At 52.2% G+C, this 22209-nt stretch overlaps 2 protein-coding genes across 3 annotated transcripts in view; one reads left to right on the plus strand and one right to left on the minus strand.

Moving 5' to 3' along the window:
- LOC122236230 (ankyrin repeat domain-containing protein 26-like) overlaps positions 1-14145 on the minus strand; it is a 28425-nt gene extending 14280 nt beyond the window's left edge. Inside the window, exon 1 of one of the 2 annotated variants that reach the window (XM_042977122.1) lies at positions 13780-14145. In XM_042977122.1, the coding sequence (XP_042833056.1) occupies positions 13780-13839 (60 nt within the window). In that variant the 5' untranslated portion in view covers positions 13840-14145. The remainder of the gene's footprint in view (positions 1-13779) is intronic. The other variant, XM_042977123.1, reaches the window with a different exon arrangement.
- Positions 14146-14278: 133 nt separating this feature from the next.
- Positions 14279-22209, plus strand: part of LOC122236225 (ankyrin repeat domain-containing protein 26-like) — a gene marked incomplete at its 3' end in the record, with an annotated part of 86158 nt that continues 78227 nt past the window's right edge. Inside the window, exons 1-3 of the mRNA XM_042977115.1 lie at positions 14279-14750; positions 19491-19605; positions 19753-19926. Coding sequence (XP_042833049.1) covers positions 14500-14750; positions 19491-19605; positions 19753-19926 — 540 coding nt within the window. The remainder of the gene's footprint in view (positions 14751-19490; positions 19606-19752; positions 19927-22209) is intronic.

The following is a 22209-nucleotide window of genomic DNA, read 5'->3' on the forward strand; positions in this document are numbered from 1 at the left end:
TGCAAATGACATATCAGATAAAGGGTTAGTATCCAAAATCTACCAAGAACGTCTCAAACTCAATACCCAAACAACAAATAATCCCGTGAAGAAATGGGCAAAAGACATGAGTAGACACTTCTCCAAAGAAGACATCCAGATGGCCAACCGACACATGAAAAAATGCTCCACATCACTCATCATCAGGGAACTACAAATCAAAACCACACTGAGCTACCACCTTACGCCTGTCAGAATGGCTCACATTAACAACTCAGGCAACAACAGATGTTGGCGACGATGTGGAGAAGGAGGATCTCTTTTGCATTGTTGGTGGCACTGCAAGCTGGTGCAGCCACTCTGGAAAACGGTATGGAGTTTCCTCAAAACACGAAAAATAGAACTACCCAACGACCCAGCAATTGCACTACTAGGCATTTATCCACGAGATACAGGTGTGCTGTTTCGAAGGGACACATGCACCCCATGTCTATAGCAGCACTATCAACAATAGCCAAAGTATGCAAAGGAGCCCAAATGTCCATCGATGGATGAAAGGATACAGAAGATGTGGTATCTAGATACAACAGAGTATTCCTTGGCAATCAAAAAGAATGAAATCTTGCCATTTGCACCTACGTGGATGGAACTGGAGGGTATTATGCTACGTGAAATTAGTCAGTCAGAGAAAGACAAAAATCATATGACTTCACTCGTATGAGGACTGTAAGAGACAAAACAGATGAACATAAGGGAAGGGAAACAAACATAATATGAAAACAGGGAGGGGGACAAAACAGAAGAGACTCACCAATATGGAGAACAAACTGAGGGTTGCTGGAGGGGTAGTGGGAGGGGGGATGGGCTAAATGGGCAGGGGCACTAAGGAATCTACTCCTGAAATCATTGTTTCACTCTATGCTAACTAATTTGCATGTAAATGCTAAAAAATAAAAAATTAAGCTAAAAAAGTAAAAATAAAAAAATAAAATAAAGTATTTGTTACTGTGGGGAATTACATTATTTGCTCATGTTAAACCAACTTTGCATTTCTCAGATTAACTGAATATAGTTGTCATTTCATTCGTTTTTTTTTCATTATTTTATTTTATTTTTTTATGTTTATTTCTGAGAGAGAGAGAGCCTGAGCGTGGGCAGGGGAGGGGCAGAGAGAGAGGGAAACGCGGAATCTGAAGCAGGCTCCAGGCTCTGAGCTGTCAGCACAGAGCCCGACGCAGAGCTCAAACTCACGAACTTCGGTATCATGACCTGAGCAGAAGTGGTCACCCAAGTGAGCCACCCAGGTGCCCCTATTTTATTTTCTTTGGGGGAAAGAGAGAGAGAGAGAGCGAGCACACAACAAGAGTGGGGGAGGGGGGCAGAGGGAGAGAGAGAGATTCTTAAGCAAGCTCCGGGCTCGATGTGGAGCCAGACGCAGGGCTCAATCCCATAACCCTGGACTCCTGACCTGAGCAGAAATCAAGAGTCGCATGCTTAACCCATTGAGACACCCAGGCGCCCCTGGGGGCCTACATTTTCATTTGGCACTGGGCCCCACAAATTCTGTCACTGCAAAGTCCCCACCAGGCCACCTCCCCCCTCCCCTCAATCCCACCCGCACACTAGTCTCCCTCAGAATGAAATGCAAACTCCTCTCTGGGCGCACAGACCCCGCCAAGCTGGTCCTCGAATCTTTGCTGCCCTCCCGACCTCGTCCACAGGGCTCCAGTCACAGTCCCCACCTTTCAGTCGCAGGGTCCTCCCACTGGCTGCTCCTTGGCCTGGAATGTGGCTGCCTGCTCAGAGGGGCCCTCCTGGCCCTCCAGCTACAGCGGCTGTCCCCTGCCTGGGTCTTCTGCTCCCCAGCACTCACAGCGGAAGCTAGCCGGTTCCTTGTTTACCTGTTCATGGTCTGTCTCCCCCACCCACACCCTGGCGCTCAGAATGTCAACAGGAGAGCAGGGTCATCTTAAGCCTATAAGCCTCAGTCACAGGTCACTGGTCTCGGTGGCGCCCCACCCCCAACCTCCTAGGACAAAGCCTGGCCCAGAGCAGCGCTCCCTCAACAACTGTTGCGTGAAGACACACCTTGCCTGAGAAGTGATGACAGACTCTGAGTGCCAAGTACCATCTAGTGTGGGGCGGCAGGCCCGGCCAGTGCGAGCCCAACCCGGCAGGGTGTTCTCCCCTGATCCCAGGCCCAGAGAACCCGCCCCGCCCCCGCACCCCGCACTCCCCACCTGGATCCTCAGTGCCCCTGAGATCAGCACAGGGGGTCGGGCAGTGCCAGCCCCTCCCACCAGACTCCCCCCTCCCCCAGGGGGACAATGTACAAAGGGCCACTTCAGCATGCAGCTTCAGCTCCATCTCTAGCCCACAGGCCTGAGGTGGGGGAGGGGAGGGGAGGGTGTGCCCCAGCCTTCTCCTGTCCTCAAGGAGCCTGCTCTAGCACAGGGCCAGGAGGGTGACAGATTCAAGCTGTAGTGGGGAGAGGCTTTGTTCCAGGAGCTGCGCCTTGAGGCGTGGGGGGGATGCCCTTGCACAAGGAGGGGATGAGACACATCAAAGAACAGGGTTGGCATGCCGGGTCAGAGGGTGGTCCCCGTGGACCCAGGCAGCAGGAGTGGAGTGGCGCTCCCCCATGTGGACAGGGCACAGTTGCGAGGTGCAGCCTTGCACTCAAGAGGCTAAAGTGCCTGTAGGGTTAAGGGAGAGAGAGGAGCAGACCCGGCGGGGTCTGGGCCAAGCTGGAGGGCAGAGGCCTGGGCACAGAGTCGGCTCCCATTCTGCCTGGGACCCTCTGCCGCAAGACCGGCCACAAAGAACTCGCTCAAATAGTGCTTCCTGAAACCTGAGCTGATAACCCGAGATGTGACCATCCACCCAGTCTCCCAGGCCAGGAGCCCGGCAGTCATCCTGAATCTGGCTTCTCGCTGACCTCGTGCTCCCCATCGCTAGGCATGTCACTTCCATGCCCAGGTACTTGTCGTCCCACCCGGCCCCCTGTGCCACTGTCCCACGCTGCCTGCGCCACCATCCACGCTCACCTGGACAACAGCAGCAGCCTTGCCAGGGAAGGGGCTCCTGGCTTGAGCCCCACGAGCCAAGCGAAAGCCACATCTGATGCTGCCCCTCTCAGCTTCGAACACCTGCTCCCAGGATAAAGTCCAAATCCTCTAGGAGGCTCCAAGTTTCTGTGTAATCTTTCACTCCTTGCCCAGGGAGGCTCAGCTGAACTGCACTTCCCCCAGGCTGAGGAAGGACTGAGCTGCCTCACCCTACACTGGGCAGTGCTGCCCAACTCTCCTGGGGCCCCACACAGAGCCTGATGCAAAGGAGGCGCTGACCTTGGCCTGTTGAATGAATAAATGACACCCCCCCATCCGCCCCCAAATTCACACACCTGCACCTGCAGTCAGTGCTGCTGGGCTCTCAGAACTGGTCTGGGGTTCGAAAAAGTCTAGTCCTGCCTGGGCAAGGCACACCCCGATGAGGTGGCTCATGTGCAGGAACTCGACGGGTCCCCCACAATGGGAGGGAAGTGGTGGAGAGCGGAGACACGGGGAAGGACTCCAGCCTTCCAAGCACTCTGAGCAGGATGGCTGATGGTCCGGAGGAGACCCGGCAAGGAAGGAGGGGAAACAGGAAGGGATCTCGGTTCCCACCTGGGTGCTCAGTGCCTGGCACCATGCCCGGCTGCTGCTGCCTCAAAGCATGGGCTGGAACCCTGGCTCCAATGCCCCCCGCCCGCAACTCTGGAATCCTGCTCTCATGGAGGCAGAAAAGCGGGGGCTGGTAGCGCCGCCTCACAGGGATCTGGGGAAGTGACCGGGCTGCTCCTGGCCCAGATCCTACAGCTCCAGCTCTCTGGGAGCCCGAGCAAGGTCGTCCACCTCCTTCAGGAGAGGTGGCCTGGAGCACGTGCCCCTGTGGAGCCTCCGTGGAACTGGAACAATGAGCCCTTTCTCTTTTCCCTTCCCAATCCACCTCTGCCCACCCCTGACTTCGAGGGGCTGCGGCGTCCTCAGCTCAGGACCCGACCGTCTCCACCAGGGGACACTCAAGAAGCCCTCACCAAATGGCACAGGGCACCATGAAGGGCTGTGGGCACCGGGCCCCTGCTCCTTCATATGGAGCCGCCAGTCTGTTCTTGCTCCTCTGATTAGTTAGTCTTTTCCCTCTGCTAGACCCCGAGAGCATTCCGGAAAAGGGCCGCAAGTGCCCAAATGTCCCACTGAGTGTGAGAAAGAAGAGAAAGGAACAGCAGTGACCAGACCATCACCACAAGGGGACAGAGTCATTCAGGAGTCAGGTGGCCAGGGTCCAGGCCTTAGCCGTGCCACTAGCTTGCCGGGAGAGCCTGAGCACCAGGTGAAGTGCTCCATCTTGCCTCACCGTCACGTGACCATTTCACAGAGGGGGAAACTGAGGTTTGGAGAGGGGACGGGACTCACCCGAGGTCTGGCAGCAGCCAGCTGTGGGGAGGTCCTGGCTCAGCAGAGACCACGTGCGTGCCACTGCAGCTCACCAATGCTCAAGGCCTCCCCGTTCCTGCCGGACCTCAGTTTCCCCCACTGACCACCGGGGGCACAGACTGGGTCTTCCAGCTTCCGGCCGACGTGAGTGTTCCAGGTTCTAGAAGGCCCACATTCTAGGTCTGCTGCTCCGTCTTCCTCCTCTAAGTTCCGTGATCCCGCTTCTCTGGTCTGGATCACGGGGTTCTACTTTCCAGGTGCTGTGTTCCGGTGCCTGGTCCCCAAGTTCGCCTCTAGAAAGGTCTGCAGCCCAGGCAGGTTCTCCAGCCAACAGGCTTCATTTTCATTTCCTGTATTCTCTCCCAGCCCCCAGCAGTCGGGGCCCACGGGTCACCACCTGGAGCTCCGGTTCCGTCGGCCCTCGGGGCTGCTTTAGGGCATGAAAATGGCCGGGGAGGCCTGTCCCAGGCCCCAGATCACTGGGCTGAAGGGGATACTGGAGATCATCCTCACAGCTGGGCAGGAACACCCTTCCCCGTGTCTCCAGGACCACGTTTCTGACCACCCCCAGCCCTGCCGGCCTCTGCCCCCACCAGCCCGCACTGCGACAGCCCCCAAGATAGCACTTCCCGAGGACAGAGACCTTGGGTCATGTTTCTTTGGGGTCAGAGCCTGGTACTTCCTTAGTGGGTGTCTGTTAAACACTTGCAGAATGAATCAACCACGTGTGCCCAGAGTCCCGGCAGGATTACACACTGTCACAGCCTCAAAGACCAGAGTTCACATATGACAGAGATGCTCACGCTGTGTGTGCGTGCAGGCGATGTGCACAAAACACGTGCTCAAAAACACACACACGTCACACCCTCAAGTCAGCAGATCTGTGCCCCTGGCACGTAGCCTGGGCCCTGGCACTTGGCTGAATAACAGCTGACCGAATGAATGGGTGCTCTGTACTAGGTACATGGGGGAGACGGAGATTGAATCCTCACCCAGGATCAAGGCTCAGCTGTGATTCCAAAGACCATTTCCACGAGGTCGAACTTGACTACATTGTAGGAGGACCCCCTGGAAAGGCACTTTGGGGCCGGAGTCGGTAAGGAAGGCAGTCAACAGTGCTACGCACCCACCTGGGCACCCGGATGGAGGTGAAGCAAATAGCCCTAGGGCCACCTCTGGCTGGGAGGGGCAGAGGGCAGCCTGGGGTGGGGTGGGGTGGGGTGGCTTTCCAGGTGGAGGTGGGAAGGCGAGGGCCCTGAGGCCTAACCAGCACGACAGGAAGGACAGCAGAGGTTTGAATGGAATTCTGGGTGTGCTACATCCCAGTAGCCCCAGGTCTGGACTCTCGCTGACCCAAATTCCGAGAAAGAGAGACACACGGGCTAAGCTGTCTGCCCTAGGCACGCCTGTTCTGGGGGATGGGCCCGGGGCCAGGGTCCCTCTGGAAGCCACTCACACATGGTGACCCCAGAGTCTCATGAATGGGGAGCTGGCTGTTTTCAGGGCACCTTTTCTTAGACCTCTCTCCTTTCCATGGTAACTTCATTTTTCTTGTTATAAAGGTTTCACCTACAACCTAGGAAATGTGAAAATCACAGCAAAAGAAGGCTAATATCGCCCACCATCCCCAGGGCTAACATTTTGGCCTAAGTTCTCACAGGCTTTCCGCCCCCCCCCCCCCCCGCCCTGCACCTTCTTGCTGGAATGAGCTATCGAGGTACATTTCCTGCCAGCTTTAGGACAGCAAGCATTTTCTCTAAGGAGCTTTGTCCTCCATGTGGGAAGACCGAGTGCAGGCCTGAGCCCTGGGGACTTTGCTCTCCTGGGCTTCTTCCCATCCCCCCCAGACCTGACCTGGATCCTGCAGACAAATGCTCCAGCTGGGGACCGGAGTGGGGCAGGGGTACGGCCACATAGCCCTGGGCTCTCCTCTTACAAGCCACAAAGGGACTACCAACCACTCCCCAGGGTGCTCTAGGTCAGTCCCAAGGACCTCGGGCCTTCAACGTTCCCTCTGTGAAATGGGCATGTTTGGCTAGCTATCTGGCCTCAAGGCTCCCCAGCCTGGTCTCCTCTCTGGGCTGCAGGGACAGTCGCCTGAACTGGGCTGCACCTTACAGCTGCTTTCCCTGTCCACTCCACTGCCATCTCAGACCAGGCCCTCAAGGTTTTCAGCATCCTGTGGAGCAGCCAGATGGAAATCCTGGCAGGGCAGATCAGCCTGGCCCTTGGGGTGGGAGTCAGGCAGAGCTTCCTGGAGGGGTCTTAAAGGATGAGCCAGCACCTTCCAGGAGAGGAGGGGAAGGCCACTGCAGACAGAGGGATAGCATCTGCAAAGGCCCAGCGGCGGGGCGGGGCGGGGCGGGGGTGAGGGAGGTGTGTGTGGGGGAAGCCAGCACCTGGATTTCTAGTCTGGGTGGGGTGCTGGTGCATTTCGCCCTCCCTACATGCCAGTGCCTGGAGGCAGACCACAGAGTCTGTTACATCCCCCACTGGTGGCTACAGGACCACTGCCCCTACTCAGGTATGGCCCCAAACTTCCGTGACAGCAATAACACGCCAGGCCCCACAGCAGTCCTGGACACCCCTGAGAGGGGTTTGCCTGGGGACCCTTTGGGGCCAGGCTCTGTGGTTGATTGGCTCTGACAGAGGTCATCCCGCACAGACAGAATCCCCCTGACCCATTCCCTGGACCTCTCGGCCGTGGTGGAGCAGCCTCACACCCTCTGCTCTAGTCCTTATGGCAGGTATGACCTTGGACCCGTCACTCACACCCTGTGGGCCTTGGCTCAAAGACTGAAGACTGATCTGGGCTGTTCCAAGGTCCAGATGGGACCAGAGCTGGCTCTGCCTGAACTGACCACAGGGGTCCCCAAACACCTACTATGTGCCAGAGCCCCCAACACTGCGTCTTTGTTTCTCTCTCCGGCCAGCGCAGAGGCGGGATCTCTTCCCACCACCGCCCCTTACAGACACAGAAGGCCCCTGGATGCAGGTTTTCTGACGCTGGGATATGTGCATAGGTGAAAACGTAGAGCCAAGCCTCCAAGCCACAGCTGGAACCAACTGAGATAAGGTGTTACTGCTTCATCAACTGTAGAGTACAGACTCATTGATTTTTTTTTGCACAACGGGCAAGGCTCCGTTCTGCAGGACCCCCTCCCAGCTGTGTGACCCTACTAAGTCACCTGTCTAGGGCTCAGTTTCCATTGAACGAAATAAGGATTACATCAGCACCCCCTCCCAGGGCTCCTGAGATACTGAAATGAAATCAAGCAAGAAAGCACCAGCCCCACTCCCATCCGAGCCATAAATGAGTTCGGACCATTAATATTCACGGTCCTCAGAGATGGCCCGGAAGGCACCTTCTCCATCTTTTGCCTAAACCGGCCAATCTGCACTGCTGACGAAAGTGGCTCTCACCTGTCACACGACCCATCACCATTCATTAAGCAGTTAAGAAACAGTCATCAACTGCCTTTTGCATGTTAGGCAAGGTGCCGGCCCCCAGAGAGTGCCTGTGCGCCCAGCCTAGAAGCCCCACCTGTCATGGGAAGCCCTCCCTTGTTCCACCTTCCCCGACCACCATCGCTCACCCACCACGATTCCCCCAGGCTGTGTGCCGGGCCCGGGCTAGCAAGAGCGGGGCTGCGATCGACCAGTCCAGAGTATTACACAAGCTCTGTGGGGTCCTTGGCCAGCTGGGACCTGTTTCCAGAAGGAAACAGGGGCAGCAGGTGCCTGGATAAAGGCAAATTGGGGCGTGGGGGGTCAGTGTGGTGTGGTGTGTGCAGAGCTGGGTTAGGGTAGCAGGGGGCAGAGGCTGAGAACACAAGTGGGGGCAGGGTCATAGGGATCTGGGTTAAGGGCAAGGGAGTCTCTTAAAGCAGCCTGAACACCACTGGGCCGGGCAGTGATTCTGGGAGTCCACAGGCCTCTGTATCCCCAGGACAACATTTTAAAATCTGGGTTTCCAGCCCCCTCTCCTGCAGTGGGATTCTGACTCAGCAGGGTGTGGCAGGGCCTGGGAAATCTGTATTTTCCCCAAGCCGCCCAGGTGAGGCTACACGGGGCTTCCAGAGGCAGAGCCCCAGGACTATGGGGAAGAAGGGAGTGGCAATCAGGGCCACAAGGAGGGTGGCCTGGAGGCCAGGACACCAGTGACGTGGTTGTCTCGGGCATCCAGGCTTCAGAGACTGTTCCCTTTTGAGTGACTGAGGGGCCTATCCGAGGGGCCCCTTCAGGCTCTGGGGGTCCTACAGGCTGGATACAATCCCAGCCCCGCCACTTCCCGGCCCCCAGGCACCCTCAAACTGCCAAATGGGGAGAATAATAGTACCTGCTTCAAGGGAAGTTAGCAGGCATAGCTGGGATGATGCAGACAAAGTGCTTGGCCCAGCGCCCAGCACATAGTAAGTGCTCGATATAGCAGCAAATTATCATGACTCAGAGGTCGAGGTGGGGTAGAACAGCCTGGGAAGTCATCCATTATGGGTCTCAGTCAACCAGAATCCTACAGACTGCCTCTGGCCACCCTCCCTCGCTCAGACCCCCATCTGGGCTGCTGCTTCTGGGAAGTTCCCAGCCTGCTAGGAGAGGGCAACTGCAGGGCAGACCCTGAGGAGGCCCCAGTGTCAGCGCAGACTCTGGCCTCCTGCCTTGGCCCTCACCCTGCCCCTCCCAGGGGATTCCTCCTTCAGCAGGAGCCAAAGTCTAGAGCCAAACCGGCTCTAAATTCAGAAAGCAACGGAGTAATTAGGGTGTGTGAATGATTATTTCCAACTTTATTTTTCTAGATAAAACGAAAATAAGTGGGGCCAACAGGGGAATTTCCACTTGGGGCGGTGCAAGAAAAAGTATTTGGGGACCCCGTTAACTTCCTGGGTTACAGGCAGGGCTGTGGGCCCATGTCAGCCCCACTCTAGACCACAGGAGGGTGGTCCACTACCCTTCTACCATGCCTGCTTTCGGCCCCGCCCGAAGCCTCATTTCCCTTCCCTCTGGCAGGTGTGGCTAAGCAGGGTCCCTGTGACCATCCCTCCATGGTGTGAGGCTGTCCTCTGGAGGGTCCGTCTCCTCCCACAGGGATGAAGAGGGAGGAGGAATGGGTAAAAGAACAGGGATGCTCCCTGGGGCTGAAAGTCATTCACTCACTCATTCATTTTCATTCATTCACTCATTCATTCACTTCATTCATTCATTCATTCATTCGAGCTCCTATAGGATAGGGAACTCACGGCCAAGTGGAACACGCCACAGCAAACACACTGAAGAAAGAGAAGTGGTGCTCTGCCCAGCCCACAGCAAGGAGCCTCCCTGCACAACGAACGGATGCTCAAGCCGAGAGGCAAAGGATGGGTGATCGTTAACAAGACAGAGCCTTCATTCCCCCATCTACAAAAGGGATTATCACGGTACCTCTATCACACGTTGCTGTACAGATGCAATGTTAGCTACTAATATTTTTGTGGGCAGGCAGGGTGCACACGAGAGGGGCTGTAAGGCCAGAGGAACAGCAGAAGGGGAGAAGGGTCTGTGGGATTTGGGGTGGAGGAGGCTTTTGAAGGGTGACAGAGTTTCAGGGCACATAGGAAGAGGTGGGTGGAACAGACATTCAGGCAGAGGGAACAGCATAAGCAAGGGAATAGAATCTGACGTTTGAGACCCGTCTGGACCATTTCTCAGAGCTCTGTCAGGTTAATGCTTGGGATCCAGCTAGGTCCTTCTGTGCAGACAGCCCAAACCAGGCCAAGGTCAAGAGGATCCAGAGCAGAAGTGACGCAGGGTCAGAGGTACAGAGGTTCCCAGGAAGGGAGGACATCAGTCCTCCTTCCCCTCTGCCCTCCATCTCACCACGGGTTACTTGTTCAGAGTGGTCTCTTGTCCTGGCCTCAGCCTGTCTGATGCCTCCCTCTCTCAGCTACAGTATGGCCTGGCAGCTCTCCAAGTCTTCGGAGCCTTCTGTCCTTATTCAACCATCATTTATTAAGCACCTACTGAATGCCTGGGTGCTAAAGCTGGCATGGACCAGCTCCCACTGCCAGATGGTGAAGCTGTTGGTAGCCTCAAATGGGCCTTGCTGGAAGATTTGCACCATGGAAACCTGCCAACGCTGTTGATCAGGTACCTTTTTCTCCCAGAGGGCCTGTTGCCAGCACACCATTGCCCCCTGCCCAAGCAACGGACACAGAAAGGCAGGCCCCCGCCTATAGGGACTCACACACAAAAGGAAGACGATAGCCTACTGGAGCAGGCTGTGTAGTCTTCCAGGAGGCAGGGGTGAACTGGGAGACCCATTCTGGAAAAGGGGGTGTAAATGCCCACTAGAAACTGAACCAAGCTGTTCAAATAGCACTAGTGTGCCTCGTTCCCATTTCAGAAGCAAGGAAACAGAGGCACGGAGAGGCAGAGTCACCAGTCCACGTTCACACAGTAAGAAGTGGCAGAGTTGAGATTTGAACCTGGGCCACTGGATCTGGAGTCCTTGCTTTTCACTTCTGCCCTTGACTGTCCCATGGTGCAATTATTGCATCTCCCAACCCCCCACCCCCCCACCACCGCCCTCCGCCACACACACCCCTAAGCAGCCAGCACAGGGCTACGCAAGACCATGGAGACCCGACTGGTCTTGCTGCCCAACTACATTCCATTCTCCTGGGGCTAAGGTCTGTGTCCTCTCCACCCGGCTGCCCATGACAGTGCCCCTCACAGTGAGATATTGTGTTTGTTGGTCTCAGTGTCTGAAGACCCTTCTGGAAGGGAGCCCTGGTCCCCCATGTGCAGGGTTAGGGCTGACTAGGAGGAAGGGGTGCATCGTGCAGCATGGAGAACAAAGAGGCTTTGGCCTTGGGGAACACATCAGGGTCCGTTGAATGCCATGGCTAAGGTGCCCATGGGGGCACAAGGAGGACCACCCCGCCCCGGCCACCGCCCGCTGCTTCTCTCTTCTTCCAAGAATAGCATGAGCACACGGACTTGCAGTGCCCCCAGCCCCTGGCTTCCCCGGGTCACATCCAGCCCTCACAGGATCCTCATCGCCACCAGGTAAAGTGAGCCTGGCCCACCAGCTGACATCAAGGCCCCCGTTTTCCAGGTACGCAAACTGGCACAGCGGCCAAGGATTTCCCGAGGCTTTCTCAGGTGCTGGGCTCCCTACACTCATCACCTCATGCAGACCTCCCCACAACCCTGTGGAGGAGTCTCCCCGTTTGACAGACGTGGACACTGAGACTCAGAAAGCAGACTTGCTTGGGGTAGTCCAGCCACCGGCAGATGTGGGCCAAGCAGCCCTGACCACAGCAGGGACCCTGGGCAGACTCCCAGAGGGCCTGCTGTGCCAGATGCCAGCACTGCCCGCCCCATCCGCGCCTCGCTGTCCTTGGGAGCTTGCTTGTGCCAGCTCGCTGGGATGGCCTGACACCTCACCTCCACCTGGCCCTCCTTCCCTTCGTTCACGAGGGTCATTCCCGTGCCTGACCAGCGCCCCACTTCCACAACTCTTCACCCCGACCAGGCGCTCACATCTCACTGCTTCTGCTCCAGCCATTCCCTCTACCTAGAGTGCCCTTCCCTTCAGTGCTGAGCAAGCCAACTCTTCCAGCAACTTCTCTCTCCTCCCTGGGCTGCCAGAACCTCTTCCAAACTTTCCCAAGACCCTGTGCCTATCTCCTCAGCACCCGGAGGCCTGGATCTTCAGTACCTGCCCTGCCTGGGGAGGTGACCTGCCAGTATCCACAGCTCCCATCAAGGCAGGTCAGGACTGGTGTCCCAGGAGTGCCAAGGAGTGCTATGGGGATGGGGCAGTGCCAGTTCTGGGGGGCCATGGAGGGGGTCTCTCTGGGCTAGTATTCCTGCCCACAGGCCTTCTAGGGAGTCTTCCAGAGACAGGAGAGTCACCTGACCTCCCACTACTAGGGCTGGCTGAGACCCACCTCTGCTTCTCTTGGCACCCCACCCAGCTCAGGCGCCACCGTTCCCACTTACACACAAGCTCTCCTCCCCACCCCAGCTTCTAGAACTCACTATCTGCAGATACTCATAGCGCCCTCCCCCAGCCAGGTTCCCTTCCCCACCCTGGGCAGTGCAGTGAAAAGCGCCTGAGCCTCGCCGCGCCCCGCCCCCGCCCCAACCCCAAGGAAAGGACTAGGGGTGCTCTCCCCACGCCCCTCCGCCTGGACCCCACAAGCAGCCCCATTCCCAGCCTCCGCACCCGCCCTGTTCCGGAACCGCTCCGGAGGCTTGGGTGGTGGGGGGCACAGCGCACAAAGCGCCTTTTGAGTCCCGCGCCTCGGGGACGCCCCCCGCCCAGGCCTAGGGAGGGTATCTAAGGCATGAGGCTTTGCCCTCTGGGGCCTGGGAAAGTTCCTGGGGCCAGCCAGGCTGGGGGAGGGGGCGTCAGAGCCCAGTAGTCTCCCTGGAATCCCGTCCCCACTTCCCTGTCTCGACGCCCACAACCCCCGGTCCCGGGGCTCCCACTCCCACCCCTAGAGTCACGCTCAGGAGGGAGGGGGCTGTGGGAGCCCTGACGGCTTGGCGGGGTGGGTGTTGGGCCCGGAGCGCTGAGATGGAAGCAGAGGGCCATGAGTGCCTGGATGGAAGGGCTGCAGTGCGGGTCCCCCGGGACGCCAGGGTCAACTCACCCATCTCTAGTCTGGTCTCAGCAGCCGAGGCAGAAGCGGTGGGGGCGGCGGCGACTCCGCAGCCCCCAGGGCCCCCGGCAGAGAGATGCTGGCATCTGCCACCGCCTCTTGCCCCATCTCAGTCTCTGGTGGCGGCTGCGTCTGGCGCCCTGCATCGCGGGCGTCGCGGACCCGGGCTGGCCCTTATCCCCGTCACACGCCCCCACCTCCACCCCTTCCCGCGGTCCAGGCACGGCCGCCTGGCTGCGCCCCGGGACGCGGCGTGGGGAAGGGGCCCCCTGGGAGGCGAGCGTGGGGCGAGAAGGGTGCCCAGGCAAGACCCGAGCACGGCGAGCAGAGGTGCTGGCTCTCGCTGGGTTCCGCCGCTTGCCCCCCCCCCTCACTGGAGCCCCCTCCCCTCCGTTCGCTGCACTGCGCTGGGCCTGGGTGGGGGCGCGTCGGAGCTGAGTAGTCTCCCTGGCATCCCGCCCCCACCTCCCTGTCTCGAAGCGCCCAACCCTAGGGCCTGGGACTCCCGCTCCCGCTGCCGTACCTGGGGTCACTCTCAGGGAGGGAGGGGGCTGTGGGAGCCCTGACGGCGTGGGGTGGGGGTTGTGCCGGGAGCACGGAGATGGAGGCGGAGGGCCAGGAGTGCGTGGATGGAGGGGCTGCAGCGCGGGTCCCCCGGGACGCCAGGGTCAACTCACCCATCTCCAGCCTGGTCTCAGCAGTGGAGGCGGCGGCGGCGGCGGCGGCGGCGGCGGCATCGTTGGCTCCGCGGCCCCGGAGCCCCAGGCTGGGAGATGCTGGCTTCCGCCGCAGCCTCTCGCCCCATCCCGGGATCCGGTGGCGGCTGCAGCGGGCTCCAGGCTTCGCGGGCATCGCCGGGCCCGGTCCCTATCCCCGCCTCACGCCCCCACCTCCACCCCTTCCCGCGGTCCGGGCACGGCCGCCTGGCTGCACCCCGGGCTGCGGCGCGGGGGAGGGGCCCCCCGGAGGCGCGCGTGGGGCGAGAAGTGTGCCGAGGTGACACCGGAGTGTAGCGAGCAAGCTGCTGGCTCCCGCTTGGGTTCCGCGGCCTGGGCCCCCGCCCCACCCCCTACTCCCCACCGGAGCCCCCTCCCCTCCGTTCGCTGCGCCGCGCTGGGCGTGGGGGGGTGGGCGTCGGGGCTGTGGGTACCGTTGACAGTTAGGCCTCTGTGCGCACGCGCCGTGACTGCCTCTTCTGAAGTGCGCAAGCGCGCTTGTGTTTGGCGGTATTGCTTGCGGCGGGTTTCTGAGAAGTGGCAGCTACCCAAACGCGGCTCCTCACTGCTGGGGTGTTGTGGCCAGGCGGGTTTGGCCTATCTCCGGCGCTAGTGTTGGGCTCGGGAGGTAGTGGAAAGGGAGGGCGGGGTGAAGTCTCTGGGGAGCCCGCAGGCTTCGCAATGAAGAGGGTTTCGGGGTTCGGGAGGGAGAAAGGCCCGTCGCCCTTGGGCTCCGCTTCTGGCTTGCCGAGGCAGGGCGGGGGCGTTGGGCAGAAGAATAATAGAATTGACAACTCGCTGCTGGGTTACCACGTCCGAGACAGAGATCTCAGAAAGATCCACAAGGCTGCCTGCGTGGGCAACGTAGCGCAAGTGCAGCAGATTCTGTTCTTGGGGGAAAATGGCGTGGATGATAGAGACAAGATGAACAGGTAATAGGGGCTTGGAGGCTGGCAGGGAGGAGGCGGGACGGACCTGGGAGAAGAGCACACCTGGCCTAGCTCTGCCTGTGCGTCCGAGCCCTCCCTCGGGGATCTGGGTTCTCTTCCCTCCTGAGGTCCTGCTGCCCCTCGGTCGTGGGAACCCTACGTGGTCTAGCACCCAGGCCGACAGCGTGAGCGGCAAAAACAAAATCTTCAGCTGCCCTGGCACGTACACGTTAATTCCTGAATAGACCACTTGACTCTCAAGTTTGACGTGATTTACCCAAATTTCAATAGTAATACACACGAAATTAAGTGTCGGCAACATGTTGTTTTTAATGGACTCATTTTCATACCATAATGTCATACATAGAAAAGTGCGTAATGGGAGAAATAATTCCTGTAATCAACTTCTGGGCTAGAAATTCTTGGGACAGAATCCAGTATCCAGTTTATGTCTGTGTACACTTAGGTATGTGTGCTGTTTACTGAGGGGCCTTGGAAGGACCTTTTGAAGTGGAAGATGGCTCTGAATAGGAGGACTCCTTTTTCTCAAAATGTGTACCCTTCCTGTATTTGTCAGTTTTAGGTAAAGCAAATGAAAGCATCCTGGTTTTAAGAATTTTGAGCTACACAGGCTCTTGTTGTGATGTCATTAAGGAAATTTTTGGACTCACTGTCTTGTACATCTGAAACTGATAGAACACTGTATGTTAACGAACTGGAATTAACCTAAGAACTTATGTTTTTATATAGGAGGTAGATTTGCCCTTCCAGATATCCAAATGTACCTGAAATTTCCACAAATTATTCATTTACAAACAGCTGAAAAGACAGATAAAGGAGTGGTGCAGAGTAGAACATGACCAACGCTCAAATATACATAAGACTTTAGAATTTGATACTGGTGACCTTTCATATTAGTAGGAAAAGGTGAATTATTCGTAAGTAGTGGAAAAACAGCCGATTTGGAGAAAACTTGTTAGAATTTTATCTCCCTAAAATAGGTTCCAGATGGGATATAAATTTAAAAATTGTAATATGCAAAATAAGAAAAGTAACAGAAAAAACACCCACAAATGCCTCTTTACCCATCCTAAAAATGACTTGAAAAGCAAGACTTTCGGGGGGTGCCTGGGTGGCTCAGTCAGTTAAGCCTCTGACTCTTGATTTCGGCTCAGGTCATCATCTCAGGGGTTCGTGGGTTCAAGCCCTTCACCGAGCTCCCTGCTGTCAATGTGGAGCATGCTTGGGATTCTGTTTGGCCTCTCTCTCTCTCTTTCCTTCTCTCTCTCTCTCTCTCCCTCCCGCTCTCTCTCTCTCTCTATTTCTCTCTCTCAAAAAAAAAAAAAAAAATCGGGGCCCCTGGGTGGCTCAGTCGGTTGAGCGGTCTGACTTTGGCCCAGGTCATGATCCCGTGCTTTGTGGGTTCGAGCCCCGCTTCAGGCTCTGTGCTGACAGCTCAGATTCTGTGTCTCCCTCTCCCTCTGCCCCTCCCTTGCTTGCACGCTGTGTCTCTGTCTCCCAAAAATAAATAAATATTAAAAAAAATTTAAATCAAGAATTCTGGAGATTGGTTTAGCAACATAAAAACCTAAAAGCCTCTATCAGAAAATAATATTATTAAAATAAAAGACAATGCACTTGCAAATATTTACAACATATTTGTATCAGACAACAGGATATATCTTCGTTTTACAGGGAAGTCTTTGAAATCAAAACGAACAAAAAATCTGTAATTTGAAATCGTGCAAAGTACTTCTTTGCATATCTACAAGGGGCCAGTGGACATAGGGAAATATAGTGTCCCTGGGAAAAAAGAAATTTAAGTTAAAAAGGGACTGAAATACCGTTTTCCATCTACAACCTTTGTGAAAATAGAGTGATGGTGCTTATACTGCCGCTTAAAGTTTAAGTTGTTTTCGGCTTTCCAATAGACAATTTGGTGTAAGTACCACATTTAAAAAATATGTATTCCTTTTACCCATCAATTTTATTTCTACTAAAATATCTTTAAGAAATCACTAGGGATAAATGACATACACTTTGCTTTTCTCAGCACTATTTAAAGCAGCAATGTATTAAGAAGAACTCGTCTAATGGCTTTTATAAGTAAATGGCATTACATCCATAAGATGGATATGTGATCATTGAAGGTGGCATAGATAATAGATATACACAGAGACGCAGAGCTGTGCTTTAGTTGATCATCAAGTGAGAACAAAAATCAGTGTGATCATAGGTACACACAAGCAGACTATGGTTTTATGTTAAGCCCAAAAATGCACAAAATGTGATGACATTTGTGATTTCTGAACCTTTGTATTTACATGCATTTGTCTTTTCCTTCAAAGAAACTCTGTGCTTTCTACAGGAAAAGGTGTATAAAGGTCCTATTAAAAGTTTATTATCAACAGAAAGGGTTTATTATCGTTGAAGTAGTCCTGGAGAAGAGCAAGAATATGAATCTTATATACATAAAAATAATTTCTCACTTTGTGTTACAAAATGTTTTTGGATGTAAAATAAGAAAAATGAGTTAATTAAAATGTCTTTTGAGGATTGGCATATCTGGACAACTTTTGGCCTCTTCAGAAGTAAAGGGAGTATTTTTATTTGCACTTGCAGATTTTATTATGCATATATTAAGCATATACATATGTTTTCTGTTATAGGTAGCTTTATTACATGTAATAGGTAAATGATTTATATTAATCATGAAAATAAAATATATTAGTTGTGTGCTTATGAAAAAAAATAAGCCCTAGCAAATATAAGTGATTATTTACTGTTTCAGAAGTATGCTTTCCTTTATATACCTTTTCTTTAAAACTATTGAACTCTCCAACTGTATTTATCCACTCTTTCCATCCATTTATTTATCAACTAGAACCTGCACATATATTATATAGCGGACATGCTCTACCCGAGATCCTTTTGTTCTCAAAGACTTCATTTTGCACAGTATGAGCAGGATGAGAAATTTTATTGATTTATTTTCTAAAGATTTTATTTTTGTAAGTTTATTTATTTATTTATTTTTTGAGAGGGGTGGGGTGGGGGTGGGGGGTGGGGGGAATGGAGGGACAGAGAGAGAATGCCAAGCAGACCCCGTGCTGAAAGCAGGAACTTTTCCAATACACTTTTCAAAGAGTCCCAGCACGGGGCTTGAGCCAGTGAACATGAGCTCGTGACTTGAGCCCAAATCAAGAGCTGCACGCTTAACAGACTGAGCCACCCAGCAGGTGCCCCAGCTTTTATCTTGTTTACTTTATGTTTTAAGTGTTGTTTATTGTTGAGGGTGAAAGCATGAGCAGGGGGAGGGGGACAGGGAGAGGAGGGACAGAGCATCGAAAGCAGGCTCTGCACCAGATTTTATTTTTAAGTAATGTCTATACCCATCGTGGGGCGAATTTACAACCCTGAGATCAAGGTCCTATGCTCTACTGACTGAACCGGCAAGGCACCCCTAAGATGAGAAATTTTACATTGAAGTATTAGGACTTAATCTCAATGGAAGTTTTCCTCCTTCCTTTCAAAGTTTCTGAAGCTAGGAAATTGTAAAAGATAACCTTTACCTGCCCTTTTGAAATTTATGAGAGGAGTAAGTACTAATATTGATCATTGGAAATACTTGATTTTCGTACAATCTGTAGACCTCAATATTTAATAAAATGAGCTCTTCCTGGTCATTGGAATCCTGAGTTTCCTTTGGCTTAAACTTTCTTGAGAGGCAAAGTAAGAAGTCCTTAAAAATGTTTTCCTTTTGTTAATTTAGTCCTCTTTTCCTATAATGCTTTTCAGAACTAAAATTTATTTAAATGCCAATCATATGACTAGAACTGCAATAGACCTATTGTATATACCATCATTTCACATAATGGAAGGCACCAAGATTCTATGGTGTCCCACTATTCTATGTACCAATAAATTTTTTTTAAAGTCCTGCCAGTTACAGTTGTAAGACATTGTGAGTTATAAATTGCATTCCAATGTCAGAGATATTAAAATGTGACAAAATGAGCATCTTAGAATCATTGGAATGCAGTATTCTTGCTAATCCTTAAAACATGTCTGCAAAGTAGGTGTAATTGTATCAAGGTACCTAATTGAAGTGTTGTCTATGTAAAGCAGTAGTAATGGTAAAAATTATATTATCCAACAACTATTGAGATGTTATTTGTGCTAGGAAGTGTTCTAAATACTTGCATAGATCCTCACTTAAGCATCACAACGAGGTCTTGTGAGATAACTACTATGTATTTTATTTTATTTTATTTCATTTCATTTTATTTTATTTTATTTTGTTATTTTTTTTTATTTTTATTTTTTTAGTAATCTCTACACCTACCGTGGGGCTTCAAACTCACGACCCTGAGATCAAGAGTTACATGCTCTTCAGACTGAGCTAGCCAGGTGACCCGAGACAACGACTGTTTTTATCCCCTTTTGTTGAGGCCATTGAGGATAAGTCTAAGCAATAACTAGTGAGTGGCAGAGTTAAACTAGGACTGAAACCCTAGTGGAGCTGAATCCCGAGGTCATGCTCTTTCTCTTCAAACAGGCTGCTCTTTTATTAGTGTGAGGAGTCATCACTACCAAATATTGTACTTTCTCCAGAGGAAAACTGAATCTTTGTTTTGGAGGCATAGGAATAACATGCTACCTAATGTTTACAATTTCCTGAATTAACTGCATGTTTTGAGAGAGTGCACTATCATTTCCTAAAAAGTCCTCTCACTTTTTTAGGACTGCTCTCCATTTGGCCTGTGCCAATGGCCATCCAGAAGTGGTGACCCTCCTAGTAGAGAGGAAATGCCATCTTAACCTCTGTGATCATGAAAACAGGACAGCTCTCATGAAGGTGTGTAGTAGCAGCTGTGTCTGCCTGAGATGGATTTGATGTCATTACTTGGAATGAAATGAACTTATTGCCTTGAAACAAAACGAATCGGTGAAACCTGTGGCATGCTTACTTTAAATTCTCTGTTTCTTGGCATATCACTGACAGGCCGTACAGTGCCAGGAAGAGAAATGTGTAAACATACTATTGGAAAATGGTGCCGATCCAAATATTAGGGATGTGAGTGGCAACACTGCTCTCCACTATGCGGCCTTTGGTGATAATATATCCATAATAGAGACGCTGCTGCTATACAATGCGAATACTGAAGCAAGAAATAAGGTAAAGAACTAATTTATACGTTATTTGAAATTTTATATATATATATATATATATATATACATGAATATTTTACCCTCAAAATGTTTTATTTCACACACACACACACACACACACACACACACACATACACACTCACTCACTGAATTCTATCCATCAGGCCCTGTCATCATAGAAATAACTCCAATGCCAAGTCAGGGAGGGCTAGAAAAAGGTAGTGCCCACAGAAAGGGCAAAGTTGTATCTCCCAGCCACCGTTCCACCCCTGAAAGAAAATGTTTCCATTAGTGCCTATAAGTGGATGGTAGTCTCAGAGCCCATAAAGGACTAAAGGTCTAGTGAGGGGAGTGAGGTGATGATGGAGGCTGGGTGCTATGCAGGGGCTTAGGCAAGGGGTGCTGCTGGGGATAGGTGGGAGGAGGAATGGAGACCCAGACCCAGCAGGGAGAGCTTGGATGTGTGCAAGCGGGAGGAGAAAGCAACAGGTTGTAGGTGCTGGGCACTGCAGGCCCCGGTGCTCTGAAGATGAGGGCATTGGGGTCAGGTCATGTCTTGACATCCAGCAAGGCATCTACTTGTGTTGGGAGCCACTCGGCCAGCCATGTACCATGTTGGGGTGTCCCACTTCAGAGAGTAGCTCCCGCTCAACCTTGTGTAGCTCCTCAGCAGGGTTGTAGCTGTACATGGGGAGTAGATGATGGCCATACTTGCTGGCCCACCTGCCTTTTCTTTGACATGCATTACCTCTCACTGCTGAAGCCCCTGAAGGAACACCCTTGGTTGACACGGGTAGAGTCAATTTTACGTATTTGGAAGTTCAAGTATTCCCTGAATGAAACTATTTGGAAACAACTTATTTATCTAAGATTTCTTCTTTCTTTCTTTCTTTCTTTCTTTCGTTCTTTCGTTCTTTCGTTCTTTCGTTCTTTCTTTCGTTCTTTGTTTCGTTCTTTCTTCCTTCTTATTATTTTTTATTTGTTTTTGAGAGAGAGAGACAGAGACAGAACAAGAGTGGGAGAGGGGCAGAGAGAGAGAGGGAGACACAGAATCGGAAGCAGGCTCCAGGCTCCCAGCTGTCAGCACAGAGCCCAATGCAGGTCATGAACTCATGAGCCGTGAGATCAAGACCTGAGTCGAAGTTGGATGCTCTACCAACTGAGCCACCTAGGCACCCCTAAGATTTCATTTTAAATAAGGATACTTCTAAAGAAACATTAGAGAATACTGCTTTGTTTTATGTATTTATGGCAAATATTTATGAAAACAATATATTTGCTAAAGGTAAAACTTATTTTGTTTTCAAATATTTTTTCCCATCCAATTTTTTTTATTAGTGAAAAACAACACAGGAAAGCAAAATTTGCCCTAGGCTTTGTCTTAAAACTCAAAGAAAACAAATGCATTTTACAATAAAAAATATTGCTGCTGTTGACAAGTTCACATTTGATAAAAAAGTGATTTATAAAAATGGGATTTATCTTTTATTGGCCAAGGCTTAAGAGGAAAAAGGGGAAAGGAGGGAGCAGTAAGAACTAAGTGGGCCAATTTGGAAATTTGGCAAGTGAGAGAAAATAACAAGAAGAGGCTGTTTGTTTTATTATTTTTTTTCCCTTCAGTTTATATGTTTAGTCAAGGAGTCTTCAATTTTCGAGGGGAATAATTGTTACTTAGGGAAAGAGTGAGTTGTAAACCTGCCTAGAGACCAAGTGTAAGAGGACTCAGAGGAAATCAGATTGGCACTGAGCAGGTGGTTGATGAAGTGGGCAAGGAGAGGAAAGAACAAATAATTAACTGTCATATAATCCTATTCTGGCAGAAACAGCCACTTAGATAAGAGTCTAAACTCTGTTCTGAAATCTAGAATATCTTGGTGGGAAGTAAGAAGTTTAAAAGTAATGAAATCAAGTTGCATTTTGTCTTTACATTTAGTCCCTGTTCTACCTCTGCTCAGGGAAATTAAAGGCAGTTTTGATAAGTCATTCTTTTGGCTAAATCTTCAAATGATAGAGGGAGTTGGCCACATAGATGAGACTGATGTGATTGGCTGCTGCACCAGCTCTCACCTAGAATCGTGGTGGTGAATCCCAGTGCCCTGGGGAAGTTGCAATTTTTTTTTTTACAAGCCTAAACTCTCCCCTGAAGAGTTTGAGTAAATCTCGTAACATGTATACATAGACATGGATATTTAGAAATATTTTTTTTTGAGACTGTGCTACAACTCTTGGTTAAGAACTACTGGAGTGTGTGGGTGGCTCAGTCGGTTAAGCGTCTGACTTCAGGCTCAGG

This window comes from Panthera tigris, assembly GCF_018350195.1.
Source record: "Panthera tigris isolate Pti1 chromosome D3 unlocalized genomic scaffold, P.tigris_Pti1_mat1.1 chrD3_random_Un_scaffold_51, whole genome shotgun sequence".
NCBI classification, from domain to species: Eukaryota; Metazoa; Chordata; class Mammalia; order Carnivora; family Felidae; genus Panthera; species Panthera tigris.